Here is a 16562-nt window from a genome sequence, read left to right as displayed (position 1 = left end):
TGCGTTGCAGTGCGTCGTGTATGTTTGACAGTTCCCCAGTGTGTGACAGAGCAATGATTGATTAGTCTACGATATTTTTATAACGTTTAGATTTGTGAATTATATTTGTTTGCACATTATATTTTTCTAAAAGTATACCAACTAATAATAGGATTTTGTCAAAAGACATATTTTTGTCACGTAAGTATAGATTTCAGTACTTGTTTATCGTATTCTTCTTTCGATGTTACAATTAAACAATACGATTAAGTTGTTCTTGTATATTTGTGGAACGAATAATTCAATTTTTTATACAATTTCACTATATTTACATACATATATTATAGTTTTATTATGTAGAAATTGTATTATACATATTTGCTTTGTATTCATGTATTTTATAATTTTATCATGTTTACATCAATCTTATCTTATTAGAAACACAAAAATTTCTTTTTTCAGGTCAGCTATCAATAATAATTATCAGAAAATGGAAAGAAGTTTAAACAAACCTTTCGTAAAAAAGTGAATGAAAGATATGATATACATATAATAATATGTTAGCCAAGGCCAGGAGTTTGTATTCTAAGGGAGTATATGCTGAATCATATGTCAATTGTTATCATTTATTCATTGTACTTTTATGAACTTTCAATGGCATTGTGTAACGTGTTGGTTCCTATGCACAAAGCATACATGATGTATCACTGACTATATAAGATTATGAGTCTTTAAGAAAAATTAATTGACTGTACACCAAAATGACACAAAAATTGAGAATTTTCAATTTGCTTCTATATAAAGACTTATTGGTACGAATAAGGCATTGGAAAACAGGACTATTTCTACAATGTATGGTACCTATTGTCTTGTTTGTATTATTACAAACTGTAAGAGATTTTAGTGTTCAACCACGGCGTGTAATTAATGAAAGTACCTATTATCCAATTGAAACCAAAGAAGAGTTAACAGTAATTAACAGAGACTTTACATTTATATATTATGTACCTCAGAATGGATACACAGAAAATATTATGAATAACACTAGATTGTGTTTAAAAATGCCATCAGAAAGTAATTATTGCTTTTACATTTCAGACTTTCTATAAATTTATTTCATTAATTTAAGATGAAGTACATTGATTTTTGAAATATTTCACAGGAGTGATTGGATTTTCGTCTGAAGATGATATGATTAAGGCTTATACAATTTTACAAGCTAAGTCTCCAATCATTGTAGTCTTAGCTGTTGTATTTGAGCAGTACAATACAACAGAAATAAGATACAAAATTAGACATAGCTTACACATTCCAAATATGCTTTTCCAAAATATATTTGATCAAGCTATGTATAATTCGTACACTATATATTTGACTGCTACTCCATTTGCACAACTACAAATGTGTGTGGATGAATCTTTCATAAATCAGATAGCACTACATTCCAGGATTGATACTGAGGTATTACAAAATGCAGAATACAAAAAATAATATAGTAAGCTTTATCTTTTACTATATCATTGATAACATATGTTGCAGGTATCATTACAAAGAATGCCATACCCACCATATGTGAAAATAGATGATTCTGATAAAGTATTGAGAATGTTAATATGTATGTTTGCAGTTATTATTTTTGCAATTCCACTTTGCATAGAAACAAATTATGCAACAAAGGAAAAATACATTGGTGTAAATGTTAGTAAGATGAAATATCTATAATGTATTTAACATTTTATAACAAACATTGGTATGTTACCTAATACAATTGTATTATCTAGGTTTTAATGGCAATGAATGGAGTAAAAGTGTATCAAAATTTATTATCTTGGTTAACAACTAGTATATTATTCAGTATTTTTTATATTGTACCTATCATAGTATTATTTAAAAATACTTTCTCTGGCAATGTGGATCCATACTTGTATTACAGCAATACTTTTATATTTTGGCTAATACTTACACTACACATTGCCCACTTAACATCATTTGGTATGCACGTTGCTGCATATTTTTCAAAACGTAAGTTCTGTACTGTACATACATATAACATAATAATTAAAGAATAACTATGATTGATAATGCAACAATTTTACAGCACGCTTTGTAATGACAACTTTATCAGTTGTGTACATTGCTTCTTTTTCGCTTCATGGAAACTTAATACGGGAACAAGTTTTTTCTGTAATACCATGTTTAGGATTATTATTTCCAAACATACTGTTGTACAGATTTCTCGAAGAAGTAAATGCATATGAAGCTCAGTGTATGTACAAACCTTTTAGATAGCTATATCAATGTCTTGTTTATGATGTATAAATTAAGTGAGAATTAAATATGTATATTTTTTTAGTAAGTGGCATCCAATGGTCAAACATGTTTCTTGTTGGAGATAGACAATATAATGTTGATGGAAGTATTGGATTTATACTCATTTTTTCGATTCTGGGAATTTTTATACATTTTTCACTTGCAGTATATATTAATGCTTTACTCCCAGGAAAGTATGGAGTTCGTAAAAATCCACTTTATTTTTTGAAGGTAAATTTTTAACGTTTTGAGAATAATTTTATAAATGCTTAATAAAAATGTGTATGCTGTAAAAATATGTTTTTCAGTATATAAAGAAGAATAAAGTGAATCTTGATGAAAATATAGAAGATTTTGACTATGATACAGTAAATAATGACAATTTTGAACCAGTAGCAAAAGATGTACTTGTTCCTGGAATTCAAATCCGTAATCTTAAAAAGACATACAGAACTAGCTATCTACAAAAAACGGTGAGTTCAGAATATCAATTATACTAAGGACTAGCATATGACTAGTAATTATGAATATCGTTTTTTAGACCGTCCAAGCTTTGAAAGGAATTTCTATGGACTTATATAAAGGACAAATAACAGCTTTATTAGGTCATAATGGTGCTGGAAAGACTACTCTTATGTCTATTTTAACAGGTATAATGTATACTTATTAACAAAAAAATATAATTCATTCTCTTATTAAGTACTTCTTAATAGGTGTTATAAGCCCGACTGAAGGAACGGTTCTCATTAATGGTAAAAGTATTAAAAAGCACTTAGACATCATTAGGAATGATCTGGGATTATGCCCTCAGGAGAACATGGTTTTCCCAGATCTGAGTGTAGTTGAACAATTACAATTCTTTGGCTTGGTGAGTAATTTTTAATGATATTGAATGGCATTATACGTGTGTTATGTAGATATGTAAATCATCTGATCATATATTATATTTTAGCTAAAAGGTTCAAATAGGTCCAGGAAAGAAATCAACCAGAATGTTAATGTCTTATTGGATAAATTAAAATTGCAAGATAAAAGAAATGCTCTTCCAAGCACATTATCTGGAGGACAAAAGAGAAAATTGTGTCTTGGAATGGCTCTTATTGGGAATGCTAGTGTAAGGATATCTTTTAGTTAAAGTCTTCTTTTTCCTTGTCTTGTCTACTTCCCTAAATCGTGAAAATCACAGTATTAAAATATGATTTATTTTGATACTTTTAGACTATAATTTTGGATGAACCAACGTCAGGAATGGATCCGGAAACGAGAAGGGATATATGGAATGTCGTATTAGTAAGTATAGATTTAAGACTGTTGACACTTGATTTATTATGTATGTTTCTTGAATATGCGCATGAATTGTTTTGTAGAAAATAAGAGGAACAAAAACAATTTTGATTAGCACACACAATATGGAAGAGGCTGATATACTCGGAGATAGAATTGCTATTGTACATGCAGGCAGATTAAAATGCTATGGGACGTCTATGTTTTTAAAGAAGCAATATGGTTAGTACAACAGTAAATTACGTATATAAATTACCATTTGCACACTATAAAGCAAAGTATTGTTTAATTTCAGGTTATGGTCATTTAGAAGTTACACTATCAACTAAATCATGGTGTAACTCCGAAAAAGTTATAAATATATTTGATCCAAGAACACAACCACTACACGTGGATAAAGAAAAAATCCTTTTAAGTGTACCACATACTGAAATTTTACCGGAATCGTTGGATAAAGTAGAAAGTCAGAAGACAAATTTGGGTGTCACAGGAATTAGTGTATCGCTTATTACGTTGGAGGAAATATTTTTAAAGTAAGTATTAATTGTTCTATTCAGACCTCGATATCTCGTTCCGTCTTGAATGTCCTGTCAAAAAAGGTCGCGAAAAAAATTCATTGAGTGCCTGGCAGTCGTCCAAAGTAGACAAACATTCCCAGAGAAACAGCCCTCTCTTTCTCGGCGCGTTATGTCGTAGAGAATTTTTTTCGACCAAGTTCAACTCAGGGGAGCTAAAGTAGAGGCTTTGCCCTTTCGGATGAGACCAGGCTGACCCCGCGGCGATTTTTTTTGACAGAGATACAGCAGCCCAAAGATTGACTACTTTTTCGGGCTCTGGAGCGCTGCCTGGTCCAGAGGCTGCAGGCTCACTTTTCACTGAGACCTCGATATGTCGGCGAAAAAAAATCGCAGATCACTCGCCGTGGTCTCATTCGACAGGGGAGGGTTCCGTCTTGAATATGCTCTCAAAAAAGGTCGCGGAAAAAATTCATTGAGTGCCTGGCAGTCGTCCAAAGTTGACAAACGTTCCAAGAGAAACAGCCCTCTCTTTCTCGGCCCGTCATGGAGTAGAGAATTTTTTTCGACCATGTTCAACTCAGGGGTGTAAAAGTAGAGGCTTTACTCTTTCGAATGAGACTAGGCTGACCCCGCTTTGATTTTTTTTGATGGAGATACAGCTGCTCAAAAATTGACAGTATTTCAGTTTAAAGAGCATTGTTTTATTTTATAGAGTTATTAAGAAGGAGGACGGTGAAAAATGCTTAAATGAATTATTTTGCCCGCCGTCACAAAGGGTAGAGGGATGGAATTTATATGTACAAGCAATATTGGCTTTGTACCATAAGAAATTGATGTATACTATAAAGAATTTAAGCAATACGCTATTGATAGTAAGTGTTAAGGAAAATTATAGATAATATTAATAGGAAGAAATTTAAGTTTTAAAATAATTATTGTGATTATTTTTCTAGTTATTTCTTCCAATTTTATCAATTGTATTAATGGGTTTAAGTTATGATACTCCTGCTGAATCGACAAATGTATTTCCATTAAAACTGAACATGTATAGATATCCCAAAGCAGTATATTCAAGTGATAATAAGACTCTTGGCACACATTATAAAAGTGCAGTAGAAGGTTTTGGTGGATCTCCAGAAGAAGCGATGCAAAATAAAAGTGTTACACAAGGTATATGTAATAATAATTGGTTTTTATTATAAAACATTATACATTTATGAAAAATATAAATGATACGCAACTATTTTTTAGCTCTTCTGGATTCCTCCATCCAAGATATTGCCGAGTATCGTAGTAGTTATATTGCCTCTGCAGAATTGAATATTTCAAATGGAATTTTGTATGCTAATGGCTTTTATTCTGGCATTGCGATTCATAGTATACCATTAACTATGAATCTTCTATCGAATGCATTGATTAAAAGTGTAGCTGGTGATGCATACTCTATTCATATTTCAAGTCAACAATTACCAAACAGTCTTTCTTCTACAGTCTTGGCCATGCCCGAGATGGAATCATTGACAAAAGTACTGATGTTCTGTTGCTTCTTCTTTCCTACTATAGCACTTTTTGTGATTCACCCTTTTCAAGAAACAGAAACTAAAATGAAACAACTCCAAAGGATGACAGGAGTTACATCCATATCTTATTGGAGTACTATGTTCACATTTGATTTTATAGTTCTTACAATTTCTGTGACCATTATCATTCTAGGGTTTTATATAATGGATGTTATTCTAGATATTCGTTTATACTATAGGATAGAAATACGTAAGATATATTACAGTTCTTCAATATTTTTTATTTAAATGTGCTTTAAACATGATTTTTATACATTATTACATTGCTTTCAGTGACGATGATATTATTACTACTGCTGTTCGGTATTAGTTCTTTATTGATAACATATATCTTCAGTTTTGCGAAGAAATCGAGAAGTTCTATAATCAATATTTTATCTTTGGTTCCTATTGTACTAGGTAATGTAAATTTATTCATGAAATATTTTGTTTATTAAAATATTAAGATAATAATAATCGTTTACTTTGTTTCAGTTTTACTGCAATATCTACTGCATGAGATAATTGGTAGCTTCGAAAGTTTAAAAGTTTTGCACGTAATTCAAAAGAGATTGTTCCAATTGATACCTCATGTGAGCTTATTTCATGGTCAGTTATCTTTTTTTAACGTAGCTCTCCAAAACGCAAGATGTCGTCGATTACCAAATCGATTACAAGAAGTTGTTTGCCTTGGATCGCGGGATATCTGTTGCGGTAAGAATATATTGATAATGTATTAATAATACATATATGATAATATATTGATAATGTATTAATAATTCATATATGAATATATTTATAAACAAATATTACATTTTACAGGATTGGAGTGTGCTGATGGAGTATGTAAGAATCAACTTCCTTACTTTTCTAACGACGACAGTGACATAAACCTAGTGGAATGCGTTATTTATTTATCCCTGATACCATTAATATATTTTACCTTACTCATTATCCTAGAAGAAGGTTTATTGGATAAGTTATATATGAAACTGGCTGGGCAAGCTTTAAGTAATGCCTGCGAAATAAAGGATGAGCAAGTGGAAAGAGAGAAACATATGGTCGCATTGGAAATGAGAAAACTAAGAGATCGTGGTACGGTATCCTTAGAAAGCAAAATTTATTTTTACAAGATATTAAAATGAGAAGTTGATATAAAACATAATTTACGCATTCAGGTATAATCAGTGAAAAAGAAAAAATGAAAACAATACCTGCTGTTGATACTAATTTCTTAGAAAGTCCAGAGAACGACAAGGATAGTCTGTTCTTAGTTTACGAATTGAGCAAGCATTACGGGAAGTTAATGGCTGTGAAAGAGGTTAACTTCCGAGTAAAACAAAGCGAATGTTTTGGACTACTAGGAGTGAATGGTGCGGGCAAAAGTACTACTTTTAGGATGTTGACTGGCGAAGAAATACCGACTAGTGGTACTATGTACTTAGGAAAATCGGAGATCCACACAGACAGGAAAAATGTACGTATTCAAATTTTGATTAATCGTACAATACAACTTCTATGTAATTATAATCTTCTCCACAGTATCTTGCACAAATGGGATATTGTCCTCAGACTGATGCCTTGCTCAATTCTTTGAATTCATTTGACCACTTGCGACTATTCGCCTTACTTCGCGGCATAAGCAAGTCAAAAGTAGATTTAGAAGTTAATAAATGGATCAATCGACTTAGTAAGCCGAACATACATTTCATTTGGAGAAAATGTTGTGTAGAAAATGTAAATTCTGATATTCTTTCAGATTTAAATGCTTGTATGTTACAACCAAGTGGTACTTACAGTGGAGGAAATAAACGACGTTTAAACATTGCGATAGCGCTGATTGGAAATCCAGCCCTTGTTCTGTTAGATGAACCAACAACAGGCGTCGATCCTGCGGCCAGGAGGTCACTGTGGGGTATACTTCAGTCTTGCCAAGCAATGGGACAATCCATTATCCTTACTTCTCATAGGTATTTTGTCATAGTCTGGCAGGTTAATGTGTATATATTACTAAACAACTGTTACATCTTTGCTTACATAAGAAAATATATTTGTAATAGCATGGAAGAGTGTGAAGCTTTGTGCAATAGATTGGTTATTATGGTGAAAGGTCAATTGGTTTGTATCGGCGCAAGTCAGGAATTGAAGCAGCGGTTTGGCGCTGGTTACGATATTCACATCAAGTTGAAACCCAGTCGGTCAGACAATGATGTCAGAGACATCAAACAAATTATGGAATCTTCTTTAATGTGTGAAATTCGAGATGAAAACTTGGTAATACCAATAACCCTCGGCTATTTTCATACTTATTGAGATTTCTTTGAAGTTTTTACTGATGCTGTTTCATTTTTTGTTCATAGGGTTTTATGGCGTATCACGTAAATGATTCAGGAACAACGTGGAAAAAAATGTATGATACCATAAATGATTTAAAAAACCGATTTAGTTGCATCGAAGATTACGCTGTTTTATCAGCTACGTTAGAACAATTGTTTATTCAATTTGCCAGAGGAACTGAATCAACGGGGCGCGAAGAGACTACGCTATAGATTCTGCTGTCCAAGCAGTAAATTTGTACATGTGTAAATACTCTGACAACAAATTCATTTTTTAACTTATATTTTTTAAAGGCATCTATAGCAGTATTAATATAAATGTGTACGTGTGTGTCTTTAAAAGGAATGTAAAGAAATTTGTTCTCTTAAAATATAATATAAATATAACATGTGATTATGTGTAAAACACATTAACTGCACAGAAGGGGGAATAAGCAGAACACTCGTATTTTGTATAAATAAAAAATTATGTAAACGATATATTCTTATGTACATAAGTTCGTCTTTAAATGAGATTATTGCAATGGAACAAAATTGATCGTGTAACACGCAATGACTTTTACAACGTCGTCTAGTAATGGTATCCGCCTGAACTTGTTTGGTATGAATTTGGTCCTTGATAAGAACCACCACCGCTGCCTCCGCCTCTGCCGCCGCCGCCACCGCCACTGCCACCTCCACCGCCACCGCTACCCTGTCCTGGTTACAAAAAACACAATTTCACACTACTCGCTACCTCTCTCTAGCTTGAGCTTGCTATTTACTTGACGTATTTTTTAGAAAATTAGAAGAAAATTTGAAAAATATATGAATAGCTCGCACCGTAGCCACCCCCTGAAGGATATCCAGATCCAGCACCGCTGCCACCTCCACCACCACCACCACCACCACCTCCTCCTCCAGAGGTATCCTGATTTTCTCCCCTAGCTTCTGCAGCAAGAGCTAATTCGACGCCTCGTTGGATTTCTGGTGGGATCGGAGGCGGAGTTGGAAGATGGGCACCCTGGGGATGGAAGCCTTCCTCATCCGCAGTGTAGGTAATACTGTATTGTACTCCATCCGGTCCCGTGTAAGAGTATGATCCACTTACTGCTTCTGCGTTACCTGCAATGTAAAAGAACGCGCGAATGTTTGATGCAACAGGCACTCGAGCCCATCTTCTAACGTTCACTGATTCTATTGCAAAGCAGGAAGATTCGAGGTCGAATGCGATGACGGATAGGAATTCATAACGCCGAGAAGTGGCAGCGACGGACCGCGAAGAGAAGGAGCACAGGATACCGCAGTTGGGAAACGAGAATGGCCCTGATCTCACCTTGCAGATGACCCGTTTCTTGCGCGCTGATACCGTTTCCTGTTTCGTAGCTGAATTGATAGTTTCCATCGCCGCCGTTCTGGTTATCGAACGAGACGATGGGTATTTGCTGACCACCTCCTCCGGGTCCTCCTCTTGGTCCACCACCGCCGCCACCAACTGAAAGTCAAATTCCTTCTCAGTTTCGTCCTTCTTTGTAATAAATAATAGCGTGTTATCACAGATAGCGTTTATAGCTTACGAATAATCAACTTTTTATCGATCGTGTATCTGTGCAATCCAGCGTTGCGTCACGCGAAGAGAAATTCACGTGCTCAAGATTAATCCGTAATTGAATAGAGTCTAATTACTTGGTTCGCCGCAATAGTGTACAAAGAAAACGACACGAGACGTTTCGATGTTTTCATTTTCGTAACCACGTACATTCTCACCGACTCCGAATGCTACGGAAACGCAATTGCAGTCTTTGGTTGCGTCTTCATTAAACAAGCGCCTCGGGGGATACAGTGATTAGGCATTTCACATTAGAAGTTTTCACTTTTCATTCGTCCTCGTCGAGTCTCTAATTACGCGACATGTATTACATACTTGATGTAACCCGAGCAACAACTGCTTCTGTTCCTCTCGAAGCGTGGTAATGTTGCATACATTTCTTTCTTCATTAAATACATTTTCAGGCTATATTATTCAACACTATCTACGCTTTCCTTTTCCAGAAAACATCGTTACACTTTCGATAGGATCATTTAAATATGATAATTACTTACGGCCGTCAAATCCAGGTCCACCACCACCTCCACCGCTACCACTGGGTCCTCCACCGCCACCTCCGTATCCACTTGGTCCCCCGAATCCTCCAGGAGCTCCAGGGCCTCCAGGTCCACCGTGTCCTCCGGGTCCACTGGGCCTACCGGATCCTCCAGGTCCTCCAAAACCTCCATGACCTCCAGAACCTCCAGGTCCACCGAATCCTCCGTGACCTCCAGGTCCTCCAGGTCCTCCAGGTCCTCCAGATCCTCCAGGTCCTCCAAATCCTCCAGGACCCCTGGATCCTCCTGGACCTCCCCTGTTCGGGGCTTGGATCAAGCCTGCTCCACCTGCGCTACCCGCATTTCCTGGAGGAAGGTATGTGTTGTCCAGTCGAGCTGTGTAACACGTGCCGACCAAGACCAATAGTGCCACAGCGAGCTGTTAAAATGACGTATTTCAGCCTTTTAGTTTATAGATTCTCGCTCGTACATCGAGTCGACAAAATGAATTATATTCCTAGAGATTCAGTCTTGCGTTGTCACTGAGATTCGGAGCTTGCCAAGCGCACTTTACGTTATGTCACTATTCTCAATCGAAAAGGATAGAAATATATAATTGATAAAGAGCTTTTTCTTCCCGCAGAACACGTAAGATATTGGAAACAGAAACGCGGAAAGCAGAAAGTCGAATGTTTCGCAAGCTTCGCGGAATTTCGAGCATCCTGTCTGGATGCTGCTGGCCTCGCGTCCCGCGAACTCGGGTTCGATAGAGAAGAACGGACGTCGGGCAGCCGCGGGAAAACGAACATACTATGATCGAAAACGAATCATACCGATTTCATCTCGCTGGTAAATTATTCGATCCGTCTAAAATCAAGTGTCCTGATACCGGTCGCACAGTGGGACGTTCTATCGCCAAACGATGGCAATAATTGGTCTGTGCAGATTCAGGTCGAAGCAACCGTGCTTATATACCGATCCGTGGATCATCTTCCTCCCACCCACCAACGAAAGAAGAGTCTCATCGGGTCTGGTGAACACCCGATGCCGCGTCCCTCGGTGAAGTTCGCGAACGGCGGGGAAGAGTCTCACACGGGGAGAAGCAGGAGGATGTCGAGAGAGATGGCGGCTGAAGATGAGTTCTCTCATGAGAGGCAGCAGACGTAGGATGAAGAAGGGTGATTGCGTAACTTGGGTGATACAAATCGACGGGCATCTCTGGTCGGACCTGAAGGTCGGGTAATCGGGTCGACATGAAAGTGAACCGAGAGCTCAGCGTGTATCGGCGGGCGAAGGGACAACGTCGGTCGCCGTTGGACAAAGACAGGTTACGCTTCAGTTGGAAAAGACTAGCTATCCGTGAGAGAAAAAAGACGACGCTGTGATCTGCAGGGATGAGCGGCGGCGCGACTCTATGATATATGTATTTGAATTGCGAACGTGCCGCGATTTAAGACGATCCTCTTTGTAATTATATCGGCTGTTTCGCGTCCGACATCAAGGGTCGTCATCATCATCACCTCCACGGAGGGGATGGCTTATGGAGAGCAGGCATCGTTGCGCAACTAGGTGCGTTGCGCGTCGATCGTAAGTTGATTTGTACGTAACGTACGTAGGTGTGCGTGAGTGTACGCACATAGATGAGAGGCCGCTCCAAATCGTCTTCAGCGTTACCGATCGGCACGTAACTCGCCGCTTAACGATCCCCTTCGGGTCACCGCACTCACGCTTCGAGCCAGGCGCCTCCACTGTGATCGCTTCCCAATATCCCTCTTCTCTTCGTATTTCTCGCTTAGAAGAGCAAACAAGACATAAAAGTTTTTTCCCGAAATTTACTGCCTCGACGACTTACTATACGATGAGCTCTAAGGGTGAACGATGCGTTTTATGTAATAGATCGTACTTTCTTTCTATAAGGTTCATAATAAGCATCTGTGAAAGAAAGTTTCCGAACAGATGAGGTAATACATCTCACTCCCCCATCGAGTGATCTTAGAATGCTCTTTACCGTTATGTAAACCCTTCAATTTCTGAGACCGATTTATGATCTCAAATGCCTCGAAAATTCTATAACGTAACAGACTATAGTACGAATATCGTAGTAGCTTAGATAGAACCATGTTCAGAGAAAAGCAGCGAACCATTTTTCTCTGAATGCAACATATTTTTTAAAATATCTGTAAATATTAAAAAGGATTATAATTTTGTGTTCTACATAGATGCAAGGGCTCGACGACCGAATCTGCATCTCATTTAACAAGCCACTGTATTCAATTCCGGCAACCCATTTGGAACACCTGACACTTAGGGCATCGATACGCTTATCTAACCATCGGCGGTAATCAATTTTGCCTGTACGTCGTCAGAGGTTTCCGGTGAGCAGTCGGCACAGCAGAGGAATCGAGTGAAACGTCGGACAGAATCCAGAAAGCGGCATGGTTTGATCGATAGGATCGGTGTGGTTGAAGCCATTCGAATTGGTTGATGCAGGGGTGCGGCTCGGTTAAAAAACGGAGCGATCGTGAGCCGGAGCTTCGATAATAGGATACCATGACCGTTCGAGGCAATGTACCCTGCTTAGGAGTACCGCGCTGCTTTCTAAACGGATCGAGTCACCGAACGTCCCGATACGCTTTGAGAAGACCCAGCCCTTTGGAGTGTGCTATCCGCGCATTCATCTATCTTACTGCTCGTGTTATGCCAGAGGTGAGGTTCATTGGAGATATATTTCCTTCGAGCAAGCATTCTGCCACGGATCTGAAGCTTGTGGGACTGTTCGCCGATGGGCGCTGTCGCCAAAAAAGGATCGCGCGCAACAAGAGAGATCCTAGATGGATAATAAGCGACTCATGCATCCGTTAGTGAGTCCTTCCAAGTGGAGACACCTGATCTTCGCGGTAAAGGCCGAATAAGGAGTCGCGATATTTTCTGGAATTAAGTTGCGCTCTTATTCGTGCGAACTCCATTACGCGAGGGAGTAGTGCAGATTTTTCAGTTCTCTTTTGCTATCCCGCTACAACCTATCTGCACACTAAATGGGTAATAATTTGAGTGGAGAAATACGACGTAGTTAACCGTTGATGTTCATATTTCAGGTCGCAATATTGGTCATATGAAGAGCTCTTATACATTCATCGAGAAAAGGTTGAATTGTAATGGATTGAGAAACAGTCTTGCGTACGTTTGATTGCCTGGTTAATTGCTGTTATGTAGACGTCAAGTTACGTGTACGTGTAAAGAGAAATGATTTTGCTGCTTCAACATATTCCCGTAATCAGAGTAATCAGAGGACAATTCTAATCAACTTTCTCCTTGGTACAAATTCCAGGCGAATAGAACATAAACAACGAATCGCGGAAGTGACTCACACATCGTTATTGAATAATGATCTTCAAGAAGGAGGCTGCACGCATAATGCCTCCCTCCAGGCAACTTCGGCGTTGCTTTCTTTGTTAGAACCTCGCTGCATGCGGATGATCCTGCTATGTTGAAAGAAACACACCGGAGGTCGAGGCAGGGAAAAAAATTTGCGGTCTCGGCGGTGTTGTGCGCCCTGACGCAACGAGGCGAGCGTGGACGCTGGGGACGATAACAGGGAGAACAAGCAACTGGACGAGAATGCGTTTGCCGAAGCCATCTTCTTGCAATTCCATGCGACCTGACGCAACGAGGATGCTCGTGTGTCGGAATTTCTAAATACGTGCTGGTACTTTCATCCCGGATACCAACCGCACGCCATCACGAGGATAATCGCCTTATTTTATAGTAACGTGCAAAATTGAAACGTTGTTCTGTGTAACCCTCGGGCTAGCACGATATAAAACAACGTAATCGAAACAGATGAGGTTGGCAAAGGGCGAAGAGAACAAAGAGACGTTAGCGAAATTATCTTTAGTTAGAAATTCTTGCTGAGACTAATCGGTCTGCCACATTGTTGGTTGCCCTATTGGAGTTTGAAATTGTATCGAGGTATTTCTATTCGCGATTTTCCCGATTCCTGCGATTGCGATCAACACGATCGACAGTGGCGCACACCATACCGTTTCTGGATTTAAGAAAATCGTCTCGCGAGAGGAAGAGACAGCGAGTGAATGGGTGGCGGTAGCTCCATAAGCCACTTCTCCCACCTGAACTCTGTCGGAGAAAGAAAATATAGTTCAGACCGATTGCATAACAGAACGGAGGCCCATCGCATCGGTTCAACTCGACGCAAGTTACGTTCAAAGTAACAGCGAACGTCTTTTCTCCACCGTTAAGGATGACCTTTGGAGCTGCAGGCATAGAGCGGTTCAACTGTGTAACAGCCATCTTTGTCGAGGGTAGGGGTGCTGTAATGAATCTATGGACTTCGCAGTATAGAGGCGGATGATCCAATTTCTAAACTAGTAGTGTAGACACCATTGTCAGGAGTTCACCCGTTTCTCCTCAAAAGATAGAATTTTTAGAATCTTCGCGAAGAAAAGCGTGTAACTAGAAGACATGTGCAATGCTCTGGCATAATTAAAGAAGAATCTTTTAAATAGGTATTGCATAATTCGTCACATCATCTATTTCTCTGAAAGACATCTATACACATCTCAACAAGATTAAAGGATCATTAATTTTGGGTCGAAAAATTGTCGAATTTTAAGCTCCTGTATCTTCGTAAAAAAAATCGCAGTGAGGTGAGCTTGGACTCATTTTAAAGGGTAAAGCCACTACTTTAACATGCCTAAGTTGAACTTGACCGAAAAAAATTTTTGACTCTCCGACACGCAGAGAAATACAGACTGATTTTTCGCCGAATGTTTTCCAACTTTGGACAACTCCCAGGTACTTGATGAATTTTTTTCACAATATTTTTCAGTGGGACATTGATGCAGAAATCTTTCTCTGTCGAATGAGACCTCGGCGAGTCGTCTGCGATTTTTTTTCGCCGAGATATCGAGATTTAAATGAAAAGTGAGCACGCAGCCTCGGAACCAGGCAGAGCTCCAGAGTCCAAAAAAGTAGTCAATCTTTGAGCTGCTGTATCTCCGGCAAAAAAAATCGCAGCGAGTTCAGCCTGGTCTCATTGGAAAGGTTAAAGCCTCTACTTTAATACCTTTGCGTTGAATTTGACTGAAAAAAATTGTCCACTCCAGAACCCGCCAAGAAAGAGAAGGCTGTTTCTTCAGGAATGTTTTCCAACTTTAGACGACTCTCAGGCACTAGATGAATTTTGTTGGCAGTATTTTTCGATAGGATAGTGAAGCTGGGCCCCTCCCCTGTCGAATGAGACCACGGCGAGTGCTCTGCGATTTCTTTTCGCTGAGATATCGGGGTCTGAATGAAAAGTGAGCCTGAAGCCGCTGAATCACGCAGTGATCCAGACCCAGAAATAGTAGTCAATCTTTGAGCTGGTGTATCTTTGTCAAAAAAAATCGCAGCGATATCAGCCTGGTCTCATTCTAAAGGGTAAAGCCTCTAATTTAACATCCCTAGGTTGAACTTGGTCGAAAAAAATTCTCCACTCTACGACCCGCTCAGAAAGAGAGGGCTGTTTCTCCCCGAATGTTTCTTAAATTTGGACGACTGCCAGGCGTTCAATGAATTTTTTCTGCAATCTTTTTTAGTGGAATGTTGAAGCTGGAACCCTCCCCTGTCGAATGAGACCACGGCGAGTGCTCTGCGATTTTTTTTCGCCGAAATAACGAGGTCTCAGTGAAAAGTGAGCCTGTAGCCTCTGGACCAGGCAGCGCTCCAGAGCCCGAAAAATAAGTCAATCTTTGGGCTGCTGTATCTCTGTCAAAAAAAATCGCAGCTGAGTCAGCCTGGTCTCATTCGAAAGAGTAAAGCCTCTTTTTTAACACCCCTGAGTTAAACTTGATCGAAAAAAATTCTCCACTCCATGACCCGCCGATAAAGAGAGGGCTGTTTCTCAGGGAATGTTTGTCTACTTTGGACGACTGCCAGGCACTCAATGAATTCTTTCCGCGACCTTTTTCGACAGGATATTCAAGACGGAACCCTCCCCTGTCGAATGAGATCACGGCGAGTGCTCTGCGATTTTTTTTCGCCGAGATATCGAGGTTTAAATGAAAAGTGAGCACACAGCCTCAGAACCAGGCAGAGCTCCAGACCTTGAAAAAGTAGTCAATCTTTGAGCTGCTGTATCTAAGTAAAAAAAAATCGCAGCGAAGCCAACCTAGTCTCATTGGAAAGGGTAAAGTCTCTACTTTAATATCTCTGCGTTGAATTTGGTCGAAAAAAATTGTCTATTCCACGACCCGCCGAGAAAGAGATGGCTGTTTCTTCGTAAATGTTCTCCAACTTTAGACGACTCTCAGGCACTCGAGGATTTTTTTTGGCAGTATTTTTCGATGGGATATTGAAGTTGGATTCCTCCCCTTTCGAATGAGACCTTAATGAGTGATTTATGATTTTTTTTCTCCGTGTTATCGTTCTTTAAATGACACGGAAGCGCGGAGCTCATTGAGAAAGTAAGGTTTTTTATTATTTTCTTTAATATTTTGTTTCTTTCAGAAATATAA

General features: G+C 38.8%; 2 protein-coding genes across 4 annotated transcripts; one reads left to right on the top strand and one right to left on the bottom strand.

The window, feature by feature from the left end:
* Positions 1–40: 40 nt before the first annotated feature.
* Positions 41–8466, top strand: LOC143181896 (ATP-binding cassette sub-family A member 17). 3 transcript variants are annotated; one of them, XM_076382573.1, is made up of 25 exons: positions 41–180; positions 442–1053; positions 1142–1440; positions 1519–1677; positions 1761–2001; positions 2078–2245; positions 2333–2520; positions 2598–2762; positions 2831–2939; positions 3003–3157; positions 3242–3403; positions 3508–3579; positions 3657–3795; positions 3869–4106; positions 4804–4963; positions 5045–5261; positions 5343–5861; positions 5945–6070; positions 6146–6364; positions 6473–6745; positions 6829–7127; positions 7193–7340; positions 7410–7620; positions 7711–7924; positions 8011–8466. In XM_076382573.1, the coding sequence occupies exons 2-25, from the start codon at positions 741–743 to the stop codon at positions 8197–8199; spliced, it is 4983 nt and encodes a 1660-aa protein (XP_076238688.1). In that variant the 5' UTR covers positions 41–180; positions 442–740; the 3' UTR covers positions 8200–8466. The 3 variants fall into 3 exon arrangements, with proteins under 3 accessions (XP_076238688.1, XP_076238687.1, XP_076238689.1); XM_076382572.1 differs by having other exon boundaries at positions 7193–7620; XM_076382574.1 differs by lacking the exons at positions 7193–7340; positions 7711–7924; positions 8011–8466 and having other exon boundaries at positions 7410–7549.
* Positions 8467–8557: 91 nt separating this feature from the next.
* On the bottom strand, positions 8558–10892 carry LOC143181457 (uncharacterized). Its single transcript, XM_076381841.1, has 5 exons — positions 10884–10892; positions 10213–10489; positions 9302–9460; positions 8845–9090; positions 8558–8685 (listed from the first exon to the last, which is right to left on the bottom strand). The coding sequence occupies exons 1-5, from the start codon at positions 10890–10892 to the stop codon at positions 8558–8560; spliced, it is 819 nt and encodes a 272-aa protein (XP_076237956.1).
* Positions 10893–16562: the final 5670 nt, after the last annotated feature.

The sequence above is a fragment of the Calliopsis andreniformis genome, chromosome 7 (genome assembly GCF_051401765.1).
Source record: "Calliopsis andreniformis isolate RMS-2024a chromosome 7, iyCalAndr_principal, whole genome shotgun sequence".
NCBI lineage: Eukaryota > Metazoa > Arthropoda > Insecta > Hymenoptera > Andrenidae > Calliopsis > Calliopsis andreniformis.
The sequence above is the reverse complement of the archived record's forward strand: the minus strand, read 5'-3'. Positions and strand labels throughout refer to the sequence as shown.

Coding starts and splice junctions, on each gene's coding strand:
- LOC143181896 (XM_076382572.1), top strand. CDS start 741: ATGACACAAAAATTGAGAATTTTCAATTTGCTTCTATATAAAGACTTA. Junction 3,580..3,656: donor ATATATGGAATGTCGTATTA/GTAAGTATAGAT, acceptor ATTGTTTTGTAG/AAAATAAGAGGAACAAAAAC. Junction 5,862..5,944: donor ATACTATAGGATAGAAATAC/GTAAGATATATT, acceptor CATTGCTTTCAG/TGACGATGATATTATTACTA.
- LOC143181457 (XM_076381841.1), bottom strand. Junction 9,461..10,212: donor TGGAGGACCTGGAGGATCCG/GTAGGCCCAGTG, acceptor TTTGACTTTCAG/TTGGTGGCGGCGGTGGTGGA. Junction 9,091..9,301: donor AGAAACGGGTCATCTGCAAG/GTGAGATCAGGG, acceptor TTTACATTGCAG/GTAACGCAGAAGCAGTAAGT.